The sequence below is a fragment of the Homalodisca vitripennis genome, chromosome 4, assembly GCF_021130785.1.
Source record: "Homalodisca vitripennis isolate AUS2020 chromosome 4, UT_GWSS_2.1, whole genome shotgun sequence".
NCBI classification, from domain to species: domain Eukaryota; kingdom Metazoa; phylum Arthropoda; class Insecta; order Hemiptera; family Cicadellidae; genus Homalodisca; species Homalodisca vitripennis.
Window position 1 is genome coordinate 26,655,301 of NC_060210.1, and position 23,996 is coordinate 26,679,296.

Consider the following 23,996-nt stretch of genomic DNA (forward strand, 5'->3'; position numbering starts at 1 on the left):
TTAAAGTGCCTTACGATGAAATCTTTTTGGACACCAACAATCTTCTCTGCAGGTAAGTCCATCAGACACTGACGAAAGTCATGAGAAGGCTGCAGAGGACAACCCACCAACTGTGCAAGCTTCCCAGCCAGCTGCTTGTGTCTAGCAGGGTTAGAGAAGGCCCATGGACACAGAGCTGATCCACTCTGAGATATGGCAGCATGGAATAATCCTACAAACAAGCACTCATTTGTTACTTCAATAAATAGTTGCAGTTGATGATTACTAGATATTACGCTACTTTTTATTACTCCTAAAATACTGCCTTTTACGCCATTATAGTACATCTGCACGTTCTTTAAGAATGTCATATTACCAAGTCATTGTTTGATCTAGACATAATGATAAACATTCTTCAATAAAATATAAGAGTTTGATTCACTGTCCTGAGAATTTATTTTCTTATTCAAGGGTTAAGGGGTGTGGGGATTTTATGTTAGCAATCAAAATTGATGGAGAGCCATTGTACAGTTTGGAGTGAAAAGTATTATTCTCTCTTTCTTCTATGATTTATCAATCTCTCTAAACCTTAATTTACATCTTGGAAGATATGCAAAGTATTAATAAAAAGTGAAAGCTTGTTATTAGTAATTTTAAACTACATATACAAGCCTGGTATCGAAGTTACAGCTCAAGCACCGAGTCTGGTATGCGTATCAACTAACTTAAATTAATCAGAACCTCATTTCCCTTCATTTTAATTATTCTTCCTTATATAATGACATGAGCTTTATAACGCTAACCTTATTAAGTTATATGAAAGTATAATATTTAATTTTATAAGTATAAGAGTATTTTTATTTGCGGAATAAAATACAATCAGCCTCAAGTAGGTCTAGTACCAACAGAATATAAACTCGTTTTCATATTTTCAGGTTCGTCTCCGCCAAATGCACTAGTATTTTAATAAAATGATAGGATATATCCTGCAAAATACAATATAATACATAGCAACTACAGTGAAACTAACATCGAACAAAAAAACCACTTTTAATTATGTTTACTATTACTGCTTAATATCCTGACGAGCTGAACTGTTAAATCAGCGAGAGCCACTATGTGTGGAGGGAAAAGACGTGGTAACATATTAATGGCCTGCCTAAATCAATGAGATGACGTAAAGAACAGCCATGACCATGCGTAGTGGCCTGTGCTCTGAAAGAACAATTATATAAGTTCAATGTAGACGTAGTTGATAGCCTTGTTGTTATTTTAAATTCACAATAAATTGATATTCTATGATGTATAATACTACCCATTACCTTTACTCCGAGGCGAAATCATGTGAAAGTGTACGCTTGCACCACCAGCACTTTCCCCAAAGATAGTGACCGAGTTCTTATCGCCTCCGAAGTGTCCAATGTTGTACTGTACCCATTGTAGTGCTGCTAACTGGTCCTTTAGTCCCAGGTTACCAGGCAACACTGAGTCTCCCGTAGACAGGAACCCTAGGGTACATTACAGTTCCCTTGGAGAAACACAGCATATCAGAATATCCTTTGTACTGCTGCTGACTAATACTACAGTCCCAGATAGCCATTGATAATTATTTACAATTATACACAAGCTAATCCTCAAGAAATCTACAAATACCAAATATTTTACTTGCTTTACATGATTACATAAATCTTTGATCATTATTGTAAACGTAAAAGATCCCAAATTTGAGCCTTGTCGTAAACTAGACTACTACAAAGGATGGACAATAAGAACCTTAGAAAAAACTAATTATCTTCGGTGTAATATATATGAGTGAAAAACTGAATTGAATAATTTTAAAATTAATAAAATTCTTTTATCTTATCTATCTGTCTAGTTCTTTAAATCAAATTAAATGTTCTACTTAGTTAAATGCCTTAACACCTTCACTGTGTCTCCAGTCATGTGCCGAATTTACGAGAGCCAGTATAGTAGTAATGTTTTAAACTATGATAAACCTCTATCTTCAATCTATTTTGTTAACCAAATAAAGCATCTGTTTGATTCATAGTGTTCAACTTTGTCGAAACGTAATTAGTACAATTTAGTAAATTAATTGGTTGTAGTGTATAAGAGCGTCAATTTAAAAATTCTATGATAAATAAGTGGAACGTCTTTTACTCTCAAATACTACTGGTACACATAAAACAGTAACTGATCTGTGATCTATGCGATTCATTACCACTTTAAAAAATAGAATTCACTGTATTTAGTTTTAATTTCTCGGGAGATTTATTCTAATTAATATTGTTGTGTTGACTTAGTTAAACAAAAACGTAAGAGGTCCAGTTCAAATATCCTTACAGCGCTTAAATAAATACTAAGTTACCATACCTAAGGGAAAATAACATCTTGTTCAGTGACCCGGGCCAGGACCAGAAAACCCGCGCCCGTCACGGCAAGGAGACCCTCTCATTACTAGCTCTGCTATCGGCTCTACACGACATGTGTTTTTAATTATAAATATTAAAAACCATAATTATATATATATTATTTATATTATTATATATATATATATATATATATATATATATAATTAAAAGCAAACCTACTTACTTATTACTTCACTTATTTATTTATTTATAATAAGTAAATAGTAATAATATAGGGCTCCTAGGACAATTTAAGAGCCAGATGGTCAAATTGAGAAAAAAGCCAAAATAAATTAAATAACCATATTAAAGCTATAAAAAAACTGTACAAAGTAAACATTTAACAATTTCGGAGACAATAAAAAATTCAAATGAAAATAATCAAATGTTCATTAAATTTTAAAAAATTTTGCCTCAATATTCTTAAGCTATTTAGTGAAATATCAAAAATGTATATTTTTTTAGTCACGGTATCATTTAATTAGGCCTACTTTAAAAAAATCTAATTCATGAAAAAACTATTCATTTTCAATCTGTGATAATTATTATATTTATAAAGTTTATATTCACCAAACTTACGATCGACTTCTTTTTTAACCCACTTTTGAACAAGTGTTGTCTTTTCTTTATTGGATTTTAAAATTAATGAATAACGACCAGTTTCATTGATAAAAATAGTATGTTTTTTAATATTTTCACGGTAACTAGTCAATAGCTCCTTGGAATTTATGTCTTTATGTACTTTTACTTATGTACTATTTTTAGTGGTAGTATTAATACCACTCTTATTTTTAAGTCTAATTTTAAATTCTGATTATAAATTTAATCTAACTGTTTGCTCTGTATTTTTATTTTCTAAAATTTCTGCAATATCTTATGCTTTAAATCAATATTCATTATTTTTATCTACAATTGTAATGGTGTGCTTGTTTTTTAATACTAGTCTATTACATCCACAATCGACTGCATTTAGATATATATTTGAATATGATTCATTGATAAGTATAGTATTTTCCTTTGGAGGGCTATTTTATTCCTTTCTTATCTTAAATAAATTGTAGTCTTACTGTCGTTGTTTAAAAAATTTCCTTCAGAAAAGTTGGAATAATTTTTTGAATTCTCTTAATATTTTTTATAAGTGGAATGTAGTCAATTTTATTTGGGCTTTCACTAATTATTTATCTATAAGCAATATTTAGAAAGAAAGAGTAAAAAATTTCAGATTCTTTGTGAGAATGTTCAGAATTATTTTCAAAACTTGGCTCAATAATATTACAATGTATTTCCATTACATCGAATGGTATAAATTTGAAGTTGTATTTCCTAAATATGTGCGATTTGGTTCAATTGTTGCTTGTTCAAACCCTAGTAATTCTAGTATAACTAACGATAAAATAATTCTAACAGGTGATTTTATTTTAATTTTGTTAAAAACTGTTTTCATTTCAAATTTGTTTCATCAAATTTTAAAGAGTTACTTGGCATTTTGAATGTTTTCAGGTAATTCTTAAGATATTTTTTTATTTTATCAAAAGTGTAATATCCTTTATTAAAACCATAATATTTTGTTATTTTTTTTACTGAATCCATAAGGAATACAATGTTTTTTAATGTACAATAAGGAACATCTTCACTAATATGTGTTACAAAATTATCAGAATAAACAACACTTAAACCAATAATATAATTGTATTCTTCATCTAAATGAATAGGATGTTCTAAATTTAAAACTAATTTAGAGTTTTCTGAAGCTAACTTGAACAGTTAAATTTTCGATGAGCGATACTCAAAAGTTTTTTCCAATTTAATGGAGAAATTTTTATAACAAAAAGATCAGATGAAACTACAAACTTTTGAAGAAAACAGGTAAGTTCAACCAATAGATTGTTAATTGTTAGTTCAAGTGGATGTGGAAAAACAACTTTATTATTGAATTTCATCTACAATAGACTGATTCCTTATTCAAATTTGTATGTTTTTATTAAATCTTTAGAACAAGACATATACAAAATAATTACAAAACAGATTTTAAAATATTGAGAAAATATAGTTTCATTAAGCGAATGTGAACCAAATTCTTTAACCGTTTTCGATTATTGTATTTTATAAAATCAAGACGTTATTAAAGAATATTTCATAATGTATTGTCATAAAATATACCTTGTATTTATCTTTCTCAATAGTTTTCAAAGGTTGATAAACAAGTTATAAGAAATAATTTGAATATGTTGTGTATTTTAAGCAAGATAATGACTATACTAAAAACATAATAATTATGTTGGATCTAAAATGCGTTTTGATCAATTTAATAAGTTATGTACTACAATTAATTGGAAAGAGGATTTTCAATCCCAAAAATTACCTAAGAATGATAAATATTTGAATAAATTTTCTAAAATAAACGTGTGATAATCTCGGTGGTGTTTCACGCTTCACTTTCACGTTCACGTTTTCATGTGTCACGATTTTACGTTACACATTTGTTCTAAATAAATGGTGAACGTAACTTCAGAAGAAGCAAAACATCTTGATCAAATTGAATATAAATTAATCAAAGAATTTAAAGAACAGATTGGAATTAATAAAAAAGAACAAGAATTCATTCAAAAATTAATCAATAAAAAATGTCGAGGCCAAAATTGAAAATTTCATAATGACATGTGTTATGTGCTAAATAATAATCAAAATTGATGGATTTAGTTTTATTTGTACGACAATTGGCTGATATTTCGAGTCCAGAATAGAGTAGAAGAATTTGAATTGCCAAAGTTAAACATCTTTAACACCATTTAGATCAGAAAATATTGAAGAGTCTGATAGAGTTAATCCAATAAGTCCTAGAACAATGGATATAATAATTGGTGAAATTAGGAAAAAATTCTTCCTAGTGCAAAGGATGGTACATTTTGTTTGTATTGGGATAGAAAAAAGAGAAGTTTTATGATAGGAAATTTGCCAGTAAATTTTAAACATAATGACATAATTTATTATTAAAGATCATATAAAGGAACTGAAGGTTTATGGAGCTTGTTAACATACAAAGATGTACCAGAAGAAAATTTATTTTCTGAAGAAGATTTATAAATTTATACTGAAATTTTACGAAAATCTGATTTAATTTATAAAAATAATGATCCATCAACTATAACATATAAATCATGTAAATGTAAGAAATATATGAATTTAATTAAACCAATTTAGGAAAATAAAGATCAATCGAAGGCTCTGATATCACTCAAAACGCTTTGGTATGATTTGTTTATTTTAATCAGTTTGTAATTATGTATTAGGTTCGTTATTTGTCTCAAGAAGAGATCAGATTGCAGATTTCGAAACTTAGTGTTACTAGGTTTTTGTTTCACTCAACGATGGCAAATGTCTGGAAACATCTTGCTTCCTTCACAATCCTTCCATCATCAAAAATAAACTTCAAACAAATTTAAGAAATAATATTAACTTCATTAGTTGTCTTCTCTTATGTTAAATTAAATGCAATATATATATTAAATATATACAAAGACGTAAACATTTGTTACAGAATAAGTTAAAAGTCATACGATTAGCAGAAATTCGCTCCATTTAGTACAGGAATTCGAATAAGTTTATTTGGGTTGTATAATTCATTTTTCATCTGCATATTTTTGCACCTTTTGAGACTATACATTTTATTTTAGACCTTGTAGTTATCTCCAAACGAGATTTACTGGAGGGAATAGACATCACTAGAAGAAAGAAATTCTGCAGTTCGTGTGCTCTAAAACTAACATAACTTACTCAGATGATCCACCAATACTTGAAATCAGATATAAAATAGAACATTTTACAAGTAAATTAAACTTAAAACAGGGGAAACATAACCTATCCAGTTTTTGGAGAAAGAAAGCTACTGGTTGGATGGAAATGTTGAGTTTCAGGGTCACCATATCCGAAGTAGAAAACGTGGCCAACCACAAATAAATCTTAAGATCTATCTGTGTGATCCAAGCGAAGCAAAGTGACACCACTCGTGCAAAGTCACTCACCGGAGAAATTTACCTTTGCTGCTAGTTGAAGTTTAAACATAAGCAACAGAAGAGATACTGCATCAATTGTCCGAGACATTACTGTTTCTGACATCGTCTCTAAATTAAAGCAAGCTCTCTCAATCTCAACGTACCAACCAATGAAGTATTCTCCCGAACAGGTTTTGGCTCTTTTTATCGGTGGTGGGTTCTCAAAACAACCTTCATTTGGTGCAGTCTGGAGCAAAAGCTCAAAATGCCAACATATACCCATCATATAAGGTTATTATCAAAGATAAAGAAGGGGTCAAGGAGACGGGCTGACCTTAGTTCGGGTGAACCCCAATGAACTGGGAAAGTACCTCTCCAGGGGCGGCACCGCCAAGGTGTCGCTCAATACCGAAGAGGGATCCGAATCCAACCATCTAACCAATGGTTGGGCTCGGATAAACGCTTACTTAGCGTCCTGCTTGAGGTGGCCCTACTGTCGACAAAACCCCAGGATCTAGGGTAGTGCCTCGATTGTGCACTCTGCGCGGTGACGGCCCTCGGCGCCGCGCAGTAGTGGTGCCAGTCCGGGTCCGCCTGGAATCGCACCACACAAAAACTTGTTTTTGACTGAGGGCACCCCAATCCCACGGTGAGAGGCGACCCGTGCCTAAGGGATGCATGGCGCAGGGGTTGTGCGTCGTAAACGGAGCCCTTGGGGGTCGGGCGCCTCCCCAAGCGTAAATAGCCTTACCTGGTCATGCGGGGCTCTGGCTGGGTGGACCGTTATTTCCTCGGTACTCGTGGGATCTTTATGGATTCTGACAAAAGAAACAAAAATAACACCAACAGATTTAGATCTGGAAGAACTGCAACAGGCAGTTGCATCCGGCACCCAGACCTTGGATGTATCTGCCTGTTCCTCTAGCTCTACCACCATCGACGACGATGTAGTACTCGATGATGCAAGCGAAAAGGTTGAGTCCATGGACACAGACACTGGAGCATGTGTAATGGACTACAACCTTAAGCTCCTCTTTAAACTGCGCAAGCTAGCTTTAAACTAGTTGGGCGATGGAGCAGAAGAAGGCCGACGGCACCTGGCTTCCGGGCAGTCAATGGAGGAGGCAAACGGGCAAGGTGTCGGCCAACGAAAGAAGGAAGATAAGGAAACAGAGGGAGGCAGCACCGGAGGCAACTGCAGGTGCGGTCTCTACTCCTAGTGGGAAGAGAGGGCGCTCGGGCGGTTCTTCGGCGGAAAAATCCCTGCCGAAGAGGCGCCCGACCGCACCTCCTGAGCAAGCAGAGCGTGCAAGGAGCACCAATCCCTCAATGGAGGAGGGATTGGGAGAAACATTCAGGGAGGTTCTGACGGGACATAAGCTAATCTTGGTTCCTGCGAACTTTCCTGAGAGGCGCCTCTCTGAGGAGGAGACTATGGAGCTGCGGGGGCGCATTCTCGACGAGGTACTCTCAGCAGAGGGTGTGTGCCTGCAGTTCAAGAGGTGTTTCCCGGAAAGGGGGAGCTCTCGTCATGCTGTGTGGCAGTGACGAGACCAGGGATTGGCTGCGGGGTCTGGCTCCGGGGCTGGGGATCGGTGGCCCTGGGGGAATAGGGGTGATCTGTGGGGACTACAAAGACCTCATAAGATCTACCAAGGTCTTCCTAAGGGTTTATGGTCCCATGGCCGAGAAGGACTCTGCGACCATTCTCAGAGCTATAAATAAACAGAATGCTGGGATCTCTGTGTCGGACTGTAGGGTTGTTGGAGATGTCCACACGGGAGATTCCAGAACACTCGTAATCTTAATAGATGAACAATCTTCAGCCACTCTTAAGGGGAGGGGCTGGAGGGTGTTCATTGGTGTGGAGCAGGTCCAGCTGAGGGCGCGGGGTGGGGCGGCTGATCATGGGGATCAAGGTTCTTCAGATCAACCTGCAGCACAATAAAGCTGCCTCGGCTGTATTCTGCAGACGCTTCCTGTAGGAAGATTTTCATGTGGCTCTGATACAATAACCTTGGATCAGCAAGGGAAAAATATCAGGGCTTTCAATGACAGGGGTGAAAATTGTTAGTACCCAGGTTGAAAATGCCAGGACATATATTGTTGTAAGCAACAAGGTGGACAGCATTCCTGTTCTGGAATTTTGTTGCAGGGATCTCGCCACAGTTAGGCTGATGGTGGCTGGTACTGGACGAGCCCAGCTAGTTGCATCATCATATCTACCGTATGATGATGCGGAGTCCACGCCCTCCAGGGAACTGGCTGCCTTGGTGGACCATGTTGGAAAGAGTGGATCGGAACTGGTGGTGGGATGCGACGCCAACTCGCACAACGAGGCGTGGGGAAGCACCAACAACAATAACAGAGGTAAGTTCTAGAATATATAATGTCCCGTAGTCTAATAATTGCAAATGTGGGAAATGTGCCCACGTTTCGCACGAGGAGAAGAAGGGAGGTGTTAGATGTGACCATGATGTCGGAGGGTATGGCTGGTCGGATGCATGGCTGGCATGTGTCTGACGAGCCTTCCCTCTCTGATCATGCTCACATCTGTTTTAAGATCGGTGAACAGATACTGGAAAAAGTTCAGTATGGAATCCGAGGAACACATTTGGGTATCATACAAGGAAAACCTCAGGGCACAGCTGGATTCTGATTCCACTAATGGGAAACGGATTCACAGCGCGGCGCAGCTTGACGAATCTGCCGACGGTCTTACCTCTGCGATTGTCGGCTCCTTCGATCTCAGCTGCCCGGATATCAATAAAAATAGATCAAAGGTAGCCTGGTGGAGCTCTGAACTGGCCTCTTTGAGGAAGAGGGTCAGGGCTCTATTCAGGAGAGCCAAAACTTAGGGCACTTGGGACACCTACCATGAGGCTCTTGCATAGTACAACCGCAAGGTTCGTACGGCTAAGAGGTTAGCCTGGAAGAAGCTCTGCACCGATATTGACAGTGTGCAGGGCTGTGCAAGGCTACAAAAGCTATTAGCAAAGAATCCCATCTCGCCGCGCTTGGTAGTCTCAAGGAAGATCAAGGTGTTTACATTACTGAACCGGAAGGAGTTCTAAAAGTTTGATGGGAACACACTTCCCGGACTGTATTGTTCATGAGGGTGATCAACCACCCGACAGTGAGGGGAGACATGCGGGTCGCGCCACCCATTTGCAGTGGACTCTGGCGCACCGTATTTTTACCTTCAGTAGGATTGAATGGGCTATTAACTCATTCAGTCCTTACAAAGCTCCTGGGGGTGACGGGGTGAGACCGGTTTGCTTGCAGCGGGGGTTGGACATTCTCCTTCCCCAGCTGTGCAGACTGTTCAGACCCTCCGTGGCTCTCAGGTACATCCCACTATCCTGGAGAGTGTCCACAGTGGTGTTCATACCGAAGCAGGGGAGGGCGGGCATGGATTGGCCGAAGTCTTTCAGGCCGATATGCCTGTCCTCCTTCCTTCTCAAAACCATGGAGAAAATGGTTGTCAGGTTTGTTTGGGAGGGAGCTCTTTTGGAGCGACCTTTGCTTCCTAACCAGCATGCCTACACTCCAGGAAGGTCATGCGACTCGGCCCTACATCAATTGGTATGGAGGATTGAGAAGACGCTGGCGGCAAAAGAGGTAGCCATAGGAGTCTTTTTAGACATTTAAGGTGCCTTTGACAATACAGCCACTCAGGCGATTATCAATGCGGTCTCAAGACGTGGTGTTGATGGTCAGGTGTGTGACTGGATAGGGGCATTGCTCATGGACAGGGTTGTTGTTACAACCCTCATGGGAGCAAGTGTTATTGCGAAGGCTACGAGGGGCTGTCCGCAAGGCGGCGCCCTCTCTCCTCTTCTGTGGAACCTGGTTGTGGATGACCTGCTAAATTCTTTGAATAGCAGCGGTGTCTTTGCACAAGGGTACGCAGATGATATTGTGATTCTTGTGAGTGGTAAGTTCAACACAACAATCACGGAACTGACCAATGCTGCTCTGAACATGGTGGGAAATTGGTGTGATAAGGTTGGCCTCACCGCCAACCCCACCAAGGCTGCCGTGGTTGCCTTTACCAGGAGGCGACAGATGGAGGGCATTGGTCCCTTTCTATTTAAAGGCTCACCCGTTGAGCTGAAGTCTGAGGTCATGTACCTGGGCGTGATCCTAGATAGGGTTCTAAACTGGGGACCTCATCTAGAAAGGGTCATTGCCAGGGGTAAGTGGTGTCTAATGCAATACAGACGTGTGATAGGTGGGCCCTGGGGACTGAAGCCGAGGCTCTTGTACTGTCTTTATGTTTCCGTGGTCAGACCTGCACTAATGTACGGAGCTGTCGTATGGTGGCCAAAAACGGAGGCCAAGACGGTGGTAGCTCGTCTGGCGGGTATCCAAAGGATGGCCTGCCTTGCTATCACTGGGGCTTTGGACGCCAGGCGCGGCTCTGGACTGTTGTCTTAATCTCGCCCCCCTGGACATTGTCATTCGAGCTATGGCCAGGAGGAGTGCCTACTGTCTTCAGCAGATGGGACTCTGGTCGGGCTGCAGCAGTGGGCACTGCAGAATTAGCACTCTGATACAGGAGGATGCTTTGCACATGATCTCTGATCAGATGCCACAAAAATTTTCCTTTGAAAAACCCTTTAGGATTATGTTACCCTCAAGGGATGATTGGTCAGAGGGGAAGAAACCTCTTCCACCAGCGGAGCTCGAATGGTTCACAGTCGGCTCCAAAACAAAAAGCGGCACAGGCGATGGAATTCTGGGAGTGAGACCATGTAGGGAGCTGGTGGTTCCTATGGGTGGGTCCGTATCCGACAGTCTTTCAAGCGGAGGTCGCAGCTATTATGGAATGTGCTCGTGAGAATCTTCGTCTGCGTATAGAGGCAAGACGATTAACATCTTCACGGACAGTCAAGCAGCGCTGATGGCGCTGGATTCTTGCGTGATCAAATCCAAACTGGTTTGGGATTGCTATCAGACCGTTTCCTCCCTTGCCAGAATCAACAATGTAACCGTTTGTTGGGTTCCTGGTCATGAGGGGATTCTTGGGAACGAAAGAGCTGATGCCCTGGCCAACCAGGGCTCATCGACAATTATGACGGGCCCTCAACCGTTCTGCGGTGTTTCAAGGTGTGAATCCTCTAGGATTGTCTCGAAATGGATTCGTGCGGAGCATGGGAGAAGGTGGAGGTTGCATCCGGGTCTGAGAGTGAGTAGAATGGTATTACAGTCACCTTCCTCCAAGGTGGCTTCGGACCTTCTCTCATTAAACAGATCAATGTCTTCTAAAGTCATTGGTCTCATTACGGGGCATGGTCACCTGAGGAAGCATCTTCACAGAGTTGGCATCCTTCAGGAGGATCCGCTCTGTGGAAGGTGTAATGAGCAGGAGGAGACTGCTGAGCACCTGCTCTTTGATTGCCCTGCAATAGCAAGAGAGCGGTATGCCATCTTTGGTAGTTTGGGGTGGTGAATTTTCCCAGGAGGACTTGATAGGTTGTTTTCGGCGGTTTGTTGAACTGCTGAAGTTGTAGACTGGTGGGCCTCATGGTGTGTTTCCGGGGTGCGCAAAAAGCCCTTGAGGCTTAAGTGCATGGCAGTAGGCCGCCCCAAGGGGGGAAAAAGATAAAGAAGCTTATTATCCTGATCACAACACCGTTACAATAATCGAAGCCTCTGCTAAAGTTACATTATAGGGCTTAGTTAACCACATTGCCGCGAGGTTTTTGTCTGCTTTGAACCTGTCTAGTTGTATAAATCCTTAGCAACTTTCAGATGCTTTAACACATACTAAAGTGGGATGTGACGGCAGCTCAGGCTACTCATTATATAAACAAAGGATTTCGAGTGACGAGGTTTGTGATTTTTTTATATTCACCATTTGTGTCGGTCCACTTAAACTCGAAATAAATATAGTGATATGGCTTAACCCAAAACCATAGGATAGATATCTGATTTTGATGCCTCCTGAAAATTATGTTTGAACGCGAGACGCAGGAATTAATAGAAATTAACTACACAATATTGGAGACCACATCTCCAAGACCATCCTACCTTTGTGTAGAGTTGTGTGATGTAAAAATCGATGTGTTCTTCACCCAAAGCTCACTATGAGTGATGGAAAAATGTTTGGCGCTATAACTACGTTACTACTCGTAGCTGATAACTACGTTATAACGTTTGGATCAGCTGACTACTTGAACACAAAATCAAGCCTGCATTGGCCCGTGATTATTTAGTTCAATTATACTGGTTTAAAATCTGAGTTCTATTTATATGTTGGTTACTGAACTTTTTTATGTGAGTAATAAGCCTGAAGACATCTAGTATTGTACTAGTATAAAGAGTGAGTAATACAGTGACTTTTATATCTTTCTAACCATATTTATGTATTTGACGTTCTGTATAAGTACAAGACATACCAGTGCATGTGAATACGCTTACTCTGACACAACTGCGAGACTTGTGTTGCAGTACCTACAGGTCATCGTATTAGGACATTCATAACATTAACGTAAATTCAGAATTATTCAGACTGCGAGAAGAAAGTGAGGACAACTTAGCTACCTTGACTGTTGAATGGAAGTGTCTTTTGGCCACGATTGAGGTGCTGAAGGCTGACTTGAAGTGCCTGAAGGAGGAGATGGTGCAACTGGAGTCGAGTCAGAAAGTCGAAAGTCAGGAATCTGCAGACCGATGCACTGCTGCTGCTCTGTTGATGGCGGCCGACGTGCGACATTCTACATCGTTCCTACATGCCGACCATACTACTACCCCTATTGAAGAGGACTACCATCGTTCGGCCAACAGCAGCATAAGCTTGCCGGCATCTCAAACCGCTGCAGGTTTATCCCTTACATTCTTATCTTCTTTCACTTGAAGACCTATCCAGAAAATGCTTTATTAATCGGAGACTCATACTTGCACAAACGCAAGTAAAAACTGTGTGGATAAGGAAGTTAATATGCAGTGTTTACCAGGGGGGGGGGGGAAAATAATAGATATTAAGAACAGATTGTTGCAATACATTGGGACTAGGCCATCAGTAATCTATTTTCATGTAGCTGTTTTCCTTTATACTGCAAAAACGAAAATTCAAAAACAATTTTGAACAGAGTCTTAATTCGGTGTGATATTGGTTACGTAGCGTTGTTTGACTTTAATTCCCAGTTGGAGTTAATGTGTAACAATTTTGATGTCATTTACGTAAAGGCTAACTGTTCTGTTGGCAGGAGGGATCCCTCCCGAGATGACATCCATTTGAACCGTAAAAGGGCAAGCTATTCCAAGACGTTATATATACTGTCCAGTTTTCTTCCTGAGAATGAGGATGAGGTCTCCATCCCCGCTCCTTGTGTGAGCCCAAGCTCTCCTCATCCCTCGGGAAACTGCCTGCCCTCGGGGGGGGGGGGGGGGACAAAAACCATCTGAGAGTCGCTCACCTAAACGATCGCTCAATACGGTGTTTGACGAATTTAGAGCGTTTGTGAGTGACTTTGGTTGGATATATTTGGTATAACTGAAACGTGGCTGCATCCTGACACTCCTTGTGACTACTACACTATGCCAGGCTATACTATGCTGCGGTGCGATCGCAATTACCGGGCTAGTTGTGATGGCGACCGAGTAGGCGGTAGTGTCGCTATCTATATCAAGCGCGGTGTTGTGTTTGAGCGACATTACTTATCAATCGATATTGACCCTGGTATCGAGTATATCTGTGTTGTCTTAAACTTTCGAGGAGTAAAGATCGGTGTTTGTGTGAACTATCGACCACCGAATGTAAAGTATACATCCCTTGCGGCCTTTTTTCACTCCATTTTGGTTGATCTTGCTGTCGAGGTGAACAATGTCTTGTTTTTGGGTGACACAAATATTAGATTTGCTCTCGAGGTCATACATCAAGACTAAGTTTTTAACCCGACTCTTGAGAGAATCGAATGCAATTCAACTAATACATGAGCCCAAAATAGTCACAGCTTATTCGGCCACTTTGTTAGACCACATCATAGTGAACAAGTCGGTTGAAATCGAAAGGAACGGCATTATTGATGCAGCAGACATTACCGACCTCAGAGGTGTAAAGATAGTAAGGCATAAAGTAAGGTATAAAGTAAGGCAACAAGCTATTGTATTGTGTAGTTAACATAAGGAAAGATAAGATTGATCCTAAATTGATTTCTTATAGAGATTTCTCCAGGTTTCATGTTAACAAAGCGAAGTTGATGGCGTAGAAACAATTATTACTTAAAATATAAGTAAGGTTTTTGACGAAAATGCTCTAATCGTTTGCAAGAGAGTGACAAAAATAAAAGCACATTGGGGAAACCGTGAATTGTAAAGCTGACCAAATTGAAAAATAAATTACCAACAAAATATTGAAAATAAGATATAAACACTAGAAATGAGTTGAATGAACTGATAAATAAACAAAAAAGGCATACTTTGGGAAGAATCTGGCTTCTTCTAAAAACCTCCAACACTTCTGGAAGTGTTTAAAGGAATGTGATATCGTCGGCAATAATAATGGAAGTTTCCTAACTCCTGATATAACGGTTGATGAAATAAATTAGTGTTTTGTTAGAATAGGGAATAATAATGATATCAGCAAAGAAACCATGGATTTGTACATAGCAACTAAAATGGATAATATTGACGAAGAATTCCAATTCCAAGCTGTGACGGACAACGGAGTTAAATTGGAAATGGGTGAGATAAAATCTAGTGCTGTCGGTACTTATGGTATTTTAATAAATATGTTAAAAGCTGTAGCTTTTTATTCTGAAGCGTTGACCCGTTTAATCAATACCCTTCTAAAAAGTAAGACTTTTTCTCCAAATTGGAAAACCAGTATTATTCACCCGTTGCCTAAAGTATCGACCCCTACAAGTGTCAAGCATCTGAGGCCTATATCAATCCTTCCAGCTATACCAAAAGTTCTAGAGAAAATAGTAGTTCACCAGATAAGCACACATATAAAAACGAATGATATATTGCCATCATTCCAATCTGGATTTAGAGAAAACCATAGTACCTGCACTGTCCTCTCAAATACGTCTAGTGATTTGGTGGATGAAAATTACAGAGGTAGAGTAAGCTCTGTAGTTTTGCTAGGTTATTCGCAATCTTTTGACTCTATTAATTATGATATGTTGGTGGCTAAGATGAATAACTATGGTTTTGGACAAAAGGTCTTAAACTGGATACGTTCATGCCTCGGTGGGAGACCGCAGATAACCACAATCGGTGGTGTCTCATCATTGCCGCATGCCCGAAAGCGGAGTGACCCAAGGCAGCTGTATTGGTCCAATTTTGTTCAATCTGTACACTTCTGACTTTCCCAGGTGTGTGCAGTATTGTACTCCTCATTTGTTTGTGAATGATTGTCAGTTGCACTTGTCATATGACCCGGACAGGTTGGGCGAGGCTATTGGTCAAATAAACTCTGATTTACTCAGTGTGAGCCTGTGGTCAGTGACTAATGGCCTTAATCTGAACACAGACAAGTGCATAGTTCTTCACGTGCCCTCAAACACTATTTTACAGACCCTGATGAGACTGATTTACAGATCAGGCTGTGTAGCAGTAGTTTGGCAGTGTGTGACAAAGTGAAAACTTTGGGTGTCATACTGGATTCAGGACTCACTTTTAGTGACCATAACATATGCTGCACAGTGTGCCTTGGGTAGACTGAGAGGTCTGGATAGATTTAGAAATTTGCTTCCAGAGTCCGCATTGCTGCAGATCATGCAGTCACTTATATTGTCAGTGTTTTACAACTGGTACCCTGCATACGGAAATAGTATCTCAGCTTGTAGATTTCAAACAGTGCTAAACTTGGCCGTTAGGATCATTTTTTAACTGAATCAGCAAGAACATGTATCCATTTAAAACTCTAAATAGAAAGTCGGGTTGACTAAAGTGGAAGACGTATGCAGGATCCTGACAAATTGCATGACTCACAAAGTGTCCTATGTCTTGGACAGCTTCGGTATCGTGGACACAAACTGTCGTATCGGGAAGAAATCACTCAAAGGAGCACCCGCCAAGACCGAAAGCTTCACTTTTCTCAAATGCGGCTTGAGTTCGGGAGGATTAGTTTCACCTACTTTGGCCCAACCTTGCATTATTACCTCCCTGAAACCATAAAGTCTTATGATGTTAGCATGTTTAAAAATGAAATGAAAAACTTATACATCAGCAACTAATATGTTAATAAAGGATTTGCATATTAAGTAGTGATTTTTAATATTAGTTTGTAGGATTTAAAACTTTTATATATTTTATTTGTTATATTATTATACATAAGTTATTGTTATTTATTTTATAAGTAGTTATTAGACATGAACCATTCGACACAAGTTATTCTAAAAAGCAGTCATGTACTGATAAACGTTTAAAACAGGCATATTTATTAATTATAATAGTCACGTCATCCCAAACCTGTGTAATGTGCGGGGCAACTCCAAAAACCATGAATAACCTAGAGAATTTTCGCAATAGACCAGTAGACATTCAGAAATGTGAATATGGAATTTAATTCTTACATACACATATAATTTGTATGGAATGCATTCTACACATTTCTTATCACCTTGAACTGAAAATGTGACAAATACGAGACAAAAATTTAAAGATAAACTATGAATCAAGAAACATGTGCAGGGTGAACTGAGAAAGTAATTGGGTTTACTAGTTGACGTCCTGAAACCCAACTAATGGGACTACCAACTACGACAATGCTGCATGGAGGTTTTTAGCCCACTATGAAACAACTTCAAGGATTAAAGAATGAATCTTATTAAGCGTTTTGAAGTAATTATCTGCTTACTTTCATCTGGGCAACCTATTGACAAACCAAAATTCCGCATTTTTACAATGGAGACTGCTAAAATATTTGTACAGTGTTGTATCCATGGTATTATATGCCCTCAAATATTCACAGAACTATTTATTTCATGAAGCAGATAGAGTCCAATGTGCAGTTGTTATCAGAGGAAGCTTGGAAGCTCGGAACAAAGATCTGCGAAGATATAGGGAACACAGTACAAGAACGTGTTCTTGGGTTTTTGAAGCTACATATTTGTTTCATTCTATTTTATATTCGACTGACCCTCTCATTTCCTTGATATCAAGCAAGAGGCAGTACAACTATATGAGAAGAGAAACCAATTTTGATGAAGAGGTTAGCCAACGTAGTTGATTCCACGCCCAACCTAACCAAGTATTTTTCCAGATTATCATGACTCAGATGAAGAAATGGATCTGTGGACTAAACTCTGTTTGGATTCAAATCCTTTTAGAACTTATGTTGTAAGTATCATATAATAATTATAATATTTCAAAAAAAAATAATATTGACGTCCGATTTAATGTCTTTACTAGTGAGAAGATTTATTTTAATGGATTTATTTCTTTTGTATCTAACAATGTGGGCCGTCTTACTCTGTTACATCAGTCTGTATTATCGATGTTCGACATAAATAAATTCAAATTTTTTTTAAGTAAAAATGTTATTTTGTTAGAGGTGGTTTTGAATGCTTTAAATAATGAGAGAACTATTAATAACAGATTAACTCAGAGTTCAGTAAACTACCACAAAATGTTTGAAATATTAAATGGAGCTATAGGCCTGTCTGATGTACACAACACTTAAAATGTTTTCCCGCCAAATGTAATATATTTAACCTACATTTCTACTTATTTCATTTATTAATTCATAAATTCTTTTGCAAACAATAAATAAATAAATTTAGAAATTGATACAATACCAAGAGGTCCCAACCGGTAGTTGACAGTGACTAAGACCACGTCTCTGTCGAGTAGTAGATCTGGTCCGTAATTGTGCATTGCTCCTGAACCTCCCCCATAACTTCCACCATGGATGAAGAACATGACAGGCAATTTGTCATTCCCTGTCACCTATAGTGCAAGACAATAGATATAAAAGTGTTGTAAAGTACAGCTCTGTCCAGGAGTATTCTTAAGAAAGGTGGGCTGACGATGTTTTAAAATACTCCCAACCTAGCTCATGTGTATCGTAAGGTTTATTGAAAGGGGTGCAAACCCTTTTTATTTCTGCGTATTTATTTTTAATCAGAGATATTTCTCTTACGTTCTAAGGCAGCTTATTTTACCCTTTTTCATATCTTCCTCCTCTCTGATTTCCTTCTACTCATTTCACAAACGAACTCTTCCAGAATGTGTGAAATGTATAAAGTGGGACAAAATTTATTGTTTCACTTTCACAAACCGGTTCTAGAGACTGGTTTGTTTGTACCATCAACTAAGGCGGTTGATGGTTGAGTAAACTCCCGAGGGAATAGTCTCCTACACTTAAATATATACCTTAGGTGCTCTGCTCTTAGAAGCGTCAAGGAGTGATGCGCCATGGCACACGCGAATCTCAGACCTACAGTTAAAAGACCTGGAATGAAATTGACTTCAGCAGGGTCACTCTATCAAAGCAGTGTTTCAAAACTAACGGAATCTGGCGGAAGCCACAGTTCCGATTCTAGGTGTGACTCAAAAGGTTTTATATCTCGATGTAGGCCATAAAAATGCATATGAACTATTGGCCAAAAGCTTACACAAACCCGACCCTCTTAAAAACTATACATACATATGAACTATTTGGTATTTTGGTATTTAGGGCTTCAACAATACATGATACTATAATTCATAGTTGAGTCAGTTAATAGCAGTTAGCGAGAACAAATATCGCTACTTAAAAACAGTTAATTATAGAAGACCTGAGAGTTTAGAAAAAATAGAAAACATGAAATGATAGTTGCTGCGGAGAGTGATCTTCTGAAAAAGCACTGCTGATAAAATTGGGAAATAGTATAAGAAACGGGGGGCCCACAAATCAAGGTTTCTCTGGAGGACGTTTTTTGTCTCTATAAGCTTAGGAGACTCGGTGTCCGAAGCGGAAAGAAGGAAAAGTACGAGGAAGGAAGCGATGCTCTCTAACAAAAAGGAAGAAGGAGATGCGGAGATAGAAGAGACGTTAGTGGGGAACCTGGGCTAGTGTATTTTAATAACAATTATTCCTATTTTTTAACTAGATTCTTTGAAGCAATAGGTGAATTTACAAAAGCATATAATTAAAATTGAAGAGTACATTTTCTAATTTAACATAAATTATACATAATGAAACATGTGTATTCGTGTTATTTAAAAGTTAAAATAGTTATACACTGTACCTTTGGTGTAAAAACGTTGAGAAAGAGGCAATCTTCACTGCCGGATACAATGTCTCGTAGTGTCTCGATTAAGACAACTTGCTGTATACAATCATTTCCCTCCTTGGAGGCATCCAGCTCTCCCTCCCAGGACAATGGTGGCTGAGGACTCTAGGAATTAACGACACAAGAATTATTTAAGCTCGTTGTTATGAGCAAGTATATTCCATCCCTGAACTCTACTTACATTCCTGAAACTCCTCTGACTTTTTAGAGTCGGAATTGTTCAATAACTTGGTTGTTGTCATTAGATGAATTTTATTCTTCACTACAAATGCTGCAGAAGAAGTATTTTTATGGTTAATAAAATTAATTTCGTTTTTGAGTATGAGGAAATTTGTTCCAGTATCTTTTACTTGTTTTGCTTCACACGAGTCAAAAAATGGTTTTGGAAAAGATTTTGTTCCAAATATTTTGTTTGTGTCTAACAATACAGGTCTGTTATTGACTGCATACAAACAAACCTGACAATGCAGGTCCATTTAGTGAATTATGTACCCACATGTAATTATTAGTGGTTGAGTTCATCTCCTACGCTGGCTGGGATGGTTCTCGATGAGAGAGTAAACTTTCAATCATCAACTGAGAACGCTGTAGTACAGTGACAGCTGCAATCTGCTGTCTATCTGTACCTGATGAGACGAAACAACGTCGAAACAGCAACACAATTAGCGAGACATCTGTCCCTACCTTCAACTAAGCTTTCGCAAAGTGAACAGCTGCATAGCAGTGTGGTGGTGCCAACACTACCTTAGCACTACGCTATATGGCGGCGCGACTCCCTTTGGTAAGCGGAGGACATGCTGGTGTCTTTCAACCTAGCAGAACCGCTCGTGTATGCTGCAGAAGTACTACTTGAATTGCGGGTGGAATGGGAACGTGAGAACGTTGAATCCCTACCTCTCCAGCGCGCAGCAAAGCAATATCAAATTGAAAACCAATTTAAAGGTTTGGCGTATTATATTATTTGAATATATTACCTCAAAATATTTGCTCAAGGTTTAATTATGTCGTAAGCACATAAGAGTTTTTCAAAGTGTAGAGTTATATTAAACTTTTATTTTGCCCTAAATAACCACAGAAGGTAAATATACACGTCGTATGAATTGAAAATTCACTATTTCAGGTATTTTAAATTAATAATCTGTATAGCGAAGAAGTAATCGCAAGAATATACTTCGTAAATTCCTGGATCTTATACTGTTTTAGGTCAGATCAATGTGATCAATTTATAGAATGAAAGTGATACAATAATCGGACGATACAACTCTATACAACAGATCAGATGTATCAATCTATAATGGAGATGTGATACATTACACTGACGATTGGTTTTATTGCCCCCATCAAGACAATATGTACATTCATACAAAGGTATGAGTCTACTGCTGTTAACAAAAACTAGGGTGTTTAAATAGTCTTTAAATCTGCAGTAAAAGTTAGATAGTAACTTTGTCTTTGATATCGCCATTACACCAATATACACGCAGTAATATCGTGTACTGCAAACTTCATTTTTACTAATATTTACAATTAAAAGTATAGAAAAACCTAAAACTACCTATTTTATAATCAAGATTGAAATAAGAAGTGTTGTTGCTTTTACCGCTAGTGCAATCGATTTTGGTTGAGTGAAATTTTTAAAATATAATAGTCACAATCCTTTAAGATACCCACTTAAAGACAGAAAAAGAACAACCATTTTTGTCTCTTCACGAGAGAGACATTTGAAGTAGTCATTTTGTTTCTTTTTATAATCAGGCCCAATGTAAAACGTCCGATGTAAAGGATTTCAAATTTTTACAGTAAGTATGTGGAATATGAGCAGAGGGAGTGACATTTAAAATGTTACAGAAAAATATTAATTTTATATATTTTGGAATTAAAAATATGTTACTCCCTCTGGGAGATTGATATTTAACATTTTGAATATTCAAACTGAAAAAAAAGGCATTTATATGGAATCTGTCTTGATTCTTAAACTAAACAGACACCACGCACCTTCGAATTTTCAGTCTGCTTCCTGCCGCGCTGTTCGTGTATGCACGAGCAGTAGCCCACTCGCCCTTCCCCTACCAAAGGCAGTCCCCTTAGGCCGAAAACATAGTGGAGCGTCGAGTCAAGAGTCAAGCGGCGAGTCAAGGACCGCGTTTTTAGACCAAAGATGCAAGCGACGCTTCACAATCGTATAGTGGGGCGTCGAGTTCCGACGTCAAGCGGCGTTGCAGTCACAAGAATGATGTCGGACAGTGAAGACGAGTTTTTGTTTGAAAACAGTGCATTAAAAGTGTTACAACTATCAAGTACAACTAGAAACTACCCTGTACACCCGGTAAATAAGGAACGACATAGATTGGGTGAATACCATCACTTATTTCCGCAACTGAAGAAATACCCTGATCGTTTTTTTCAATACACTCGAATGGATTATAGTACTTTTGAATATATTTTGAATCTCATAAGTCCCCATATGGCCTCGAAATACACAAATTTCATTCAACAGCCAATAGAACCTGCAGAGAAGTTAGTGATAACATTAATGTAAGAACCATGTTTAACTTGTGGTTATGATTGTTTGACTTTGACTTAGTTTCAAAAATGTTAAACCAAAGGAAGTAATTGATCATTTGAATTTAAATAACATTATTTATTATTACTTTAAACACATTACAAATAGCTTGTTATTTCACTTTGTGATGTAGGAAAATAGTTATGCTGTTAATATGGAGAATAACTATTAGCAGAATTCCAAGAATCCAAATCCAAGATAGAATTACTACCCCCATCTTGCTGTGGTAAGGGCGTAGATGTTTCAGAGTGATACACAGATCGGCTTGTAGATGATCGAGAATGTAGATTGGTGCTCTCAGATGATACAGAATGCTGATTTGTGTTAGTTGGATACGCGTATTTTATTACTAAGTTTTGAACTTCATTTCTAAAACGTAATTTATCCACACCATTGATATGTTTTATGTGGGGGAGAAGGCTTTCAAAAAATTGCAAATCTTCATCAGGTTTTTCGATGATTGTATGCCTACTTCCACGTTTTTCTTCTAGTATAGCCAATTTTTTTTCTTCAATTTGGACTAACTTAGTTAAACTGTCCTTTTTTATAGCACTTTTCTTGAAGGTGTTGGGATGTACTAAGTCATCATTCATGTCTCTATCAGTTCTCATCTCAGTAGCCTCTGTATCGTTTGGAGGCTGATTAGATGCATAGGACTCCTCAATTTGACTATTTTCAAAATCAAAGTTTTCGTCGCTTGCCATAGGAACGCCTTCCGTAGCTGCTGAGTCCAAGCACTTGTTAGGTTTGATTTTCTCTTTTAAGTTACCTGAAGTAGGTCTCGTCTTGAACTGAGATCTCAAAAAATCCAATAACATAAAATAGGGCCAATTCGACTTGTAAATGGTGTCAGCACTGGATCCCGATCGCTCCTCTTGCATTTTTCGAATTTCTTTTCTGTAGTAGTCTCTCAGGGACTTCCACTTCTGTTGTGCATCTTTCACTGAAATATAAAAAATTTATTACATTGTGTATGCGGAATCTATGATTATAGTCCAGGAGAAATAGCAGTTAAAAATGGTCAAAAAAATAAATGTTTTCTTACAGCAAACTAATGGCATAATTTAGTCAAATACATCATAAATAAATAAAAAAAACCATTCCGAACCAAAATCGTCTATTAGGGGGTATAGGAGGGGTGGTTTTTAGGGGTGAAAACGGTTTTTTGCAATTTTTGAGTAAACAATGCATCCTATTGAAAAAAGTCAAATTTAAAAGTTGTTGGAAATAAAAAAATCTACAACTTATGTTCTAATCATTTTTGCCCTAACCTAAAAAATTTCCCCAAAAAATTCAAAAAACCGTTTTTTTGGTTTTTAATTTTTTTCTTTTACAAAAATGGTTCGATTGAGCTGAAAGTTTGATGAAATATACTTTGTTCTATTCTAAAAATACTGTATTTTTTTCATTAAGAAATATTCAGCCGTTATAATAAAATTTCACTTTAAAAAAACATTTTGATAATTTTCAATCACCATTTTGAAACATTTTTTTTAATAAAAAAAGGTTCTCTGACGTCTCATTATTTTCGTTTTTTTTGTCTATTTTGAAGAAATGAAATTAAAAATATGTAGTTTAATTGAAAAAACTGCAGAAAAATTGAAAATAAACAAAATATTGACATTTTTCATTATACATTGTATTATTTACGTGGAAAAATTGTTATTATTTATTTAAATTATAATTTTTTTTATGTTGAAGAATTTTCGAATATTTTGAAAAGTTTAGAAACATTGTTGAATGTGAAAGTTGGATTACAGGTATATATAGTACAGGTATATAACAGTGTCCTTGAAGCAAAAGGGCGGGGTCAATCCTA

At 38.0% G+C, this 23,996-nt stretch overlaps 1 protein-coding gene across 1 annotated transcript in view; it reads right to left on the bottom strand.

Moving 5' to 3' along the window:
* The window catches only part of LOC124359069 (juvenile hormone esterase-like), a 46,919-nt gene that overhangs the window by 14,480 nt on the left and 8,443 nt on the right, over positions 1-23,996 (bottom strand). Inside the window, exons 2-5 of the mRNA XM_046811477.1 lie at positions 19,570-19,719; positions 18,136-18,286; positions 1,302-1,487; positions 15-211 (exon numbers count right to left, since the gene is read on the bottom strand). Of these exons, the coding sequence (XP_046667433.1) occupies positions 15-211; positions 1,302-1,487; positions 18,136-18,286; positions 19,570-19,719 (684 nt within the window). The remainder of the gene's footprint in view (positions 1-14; positions 212-1,301; positions 1,488-18,135; positions 18,287-19,569; positions 19,720-23,996) is intronic.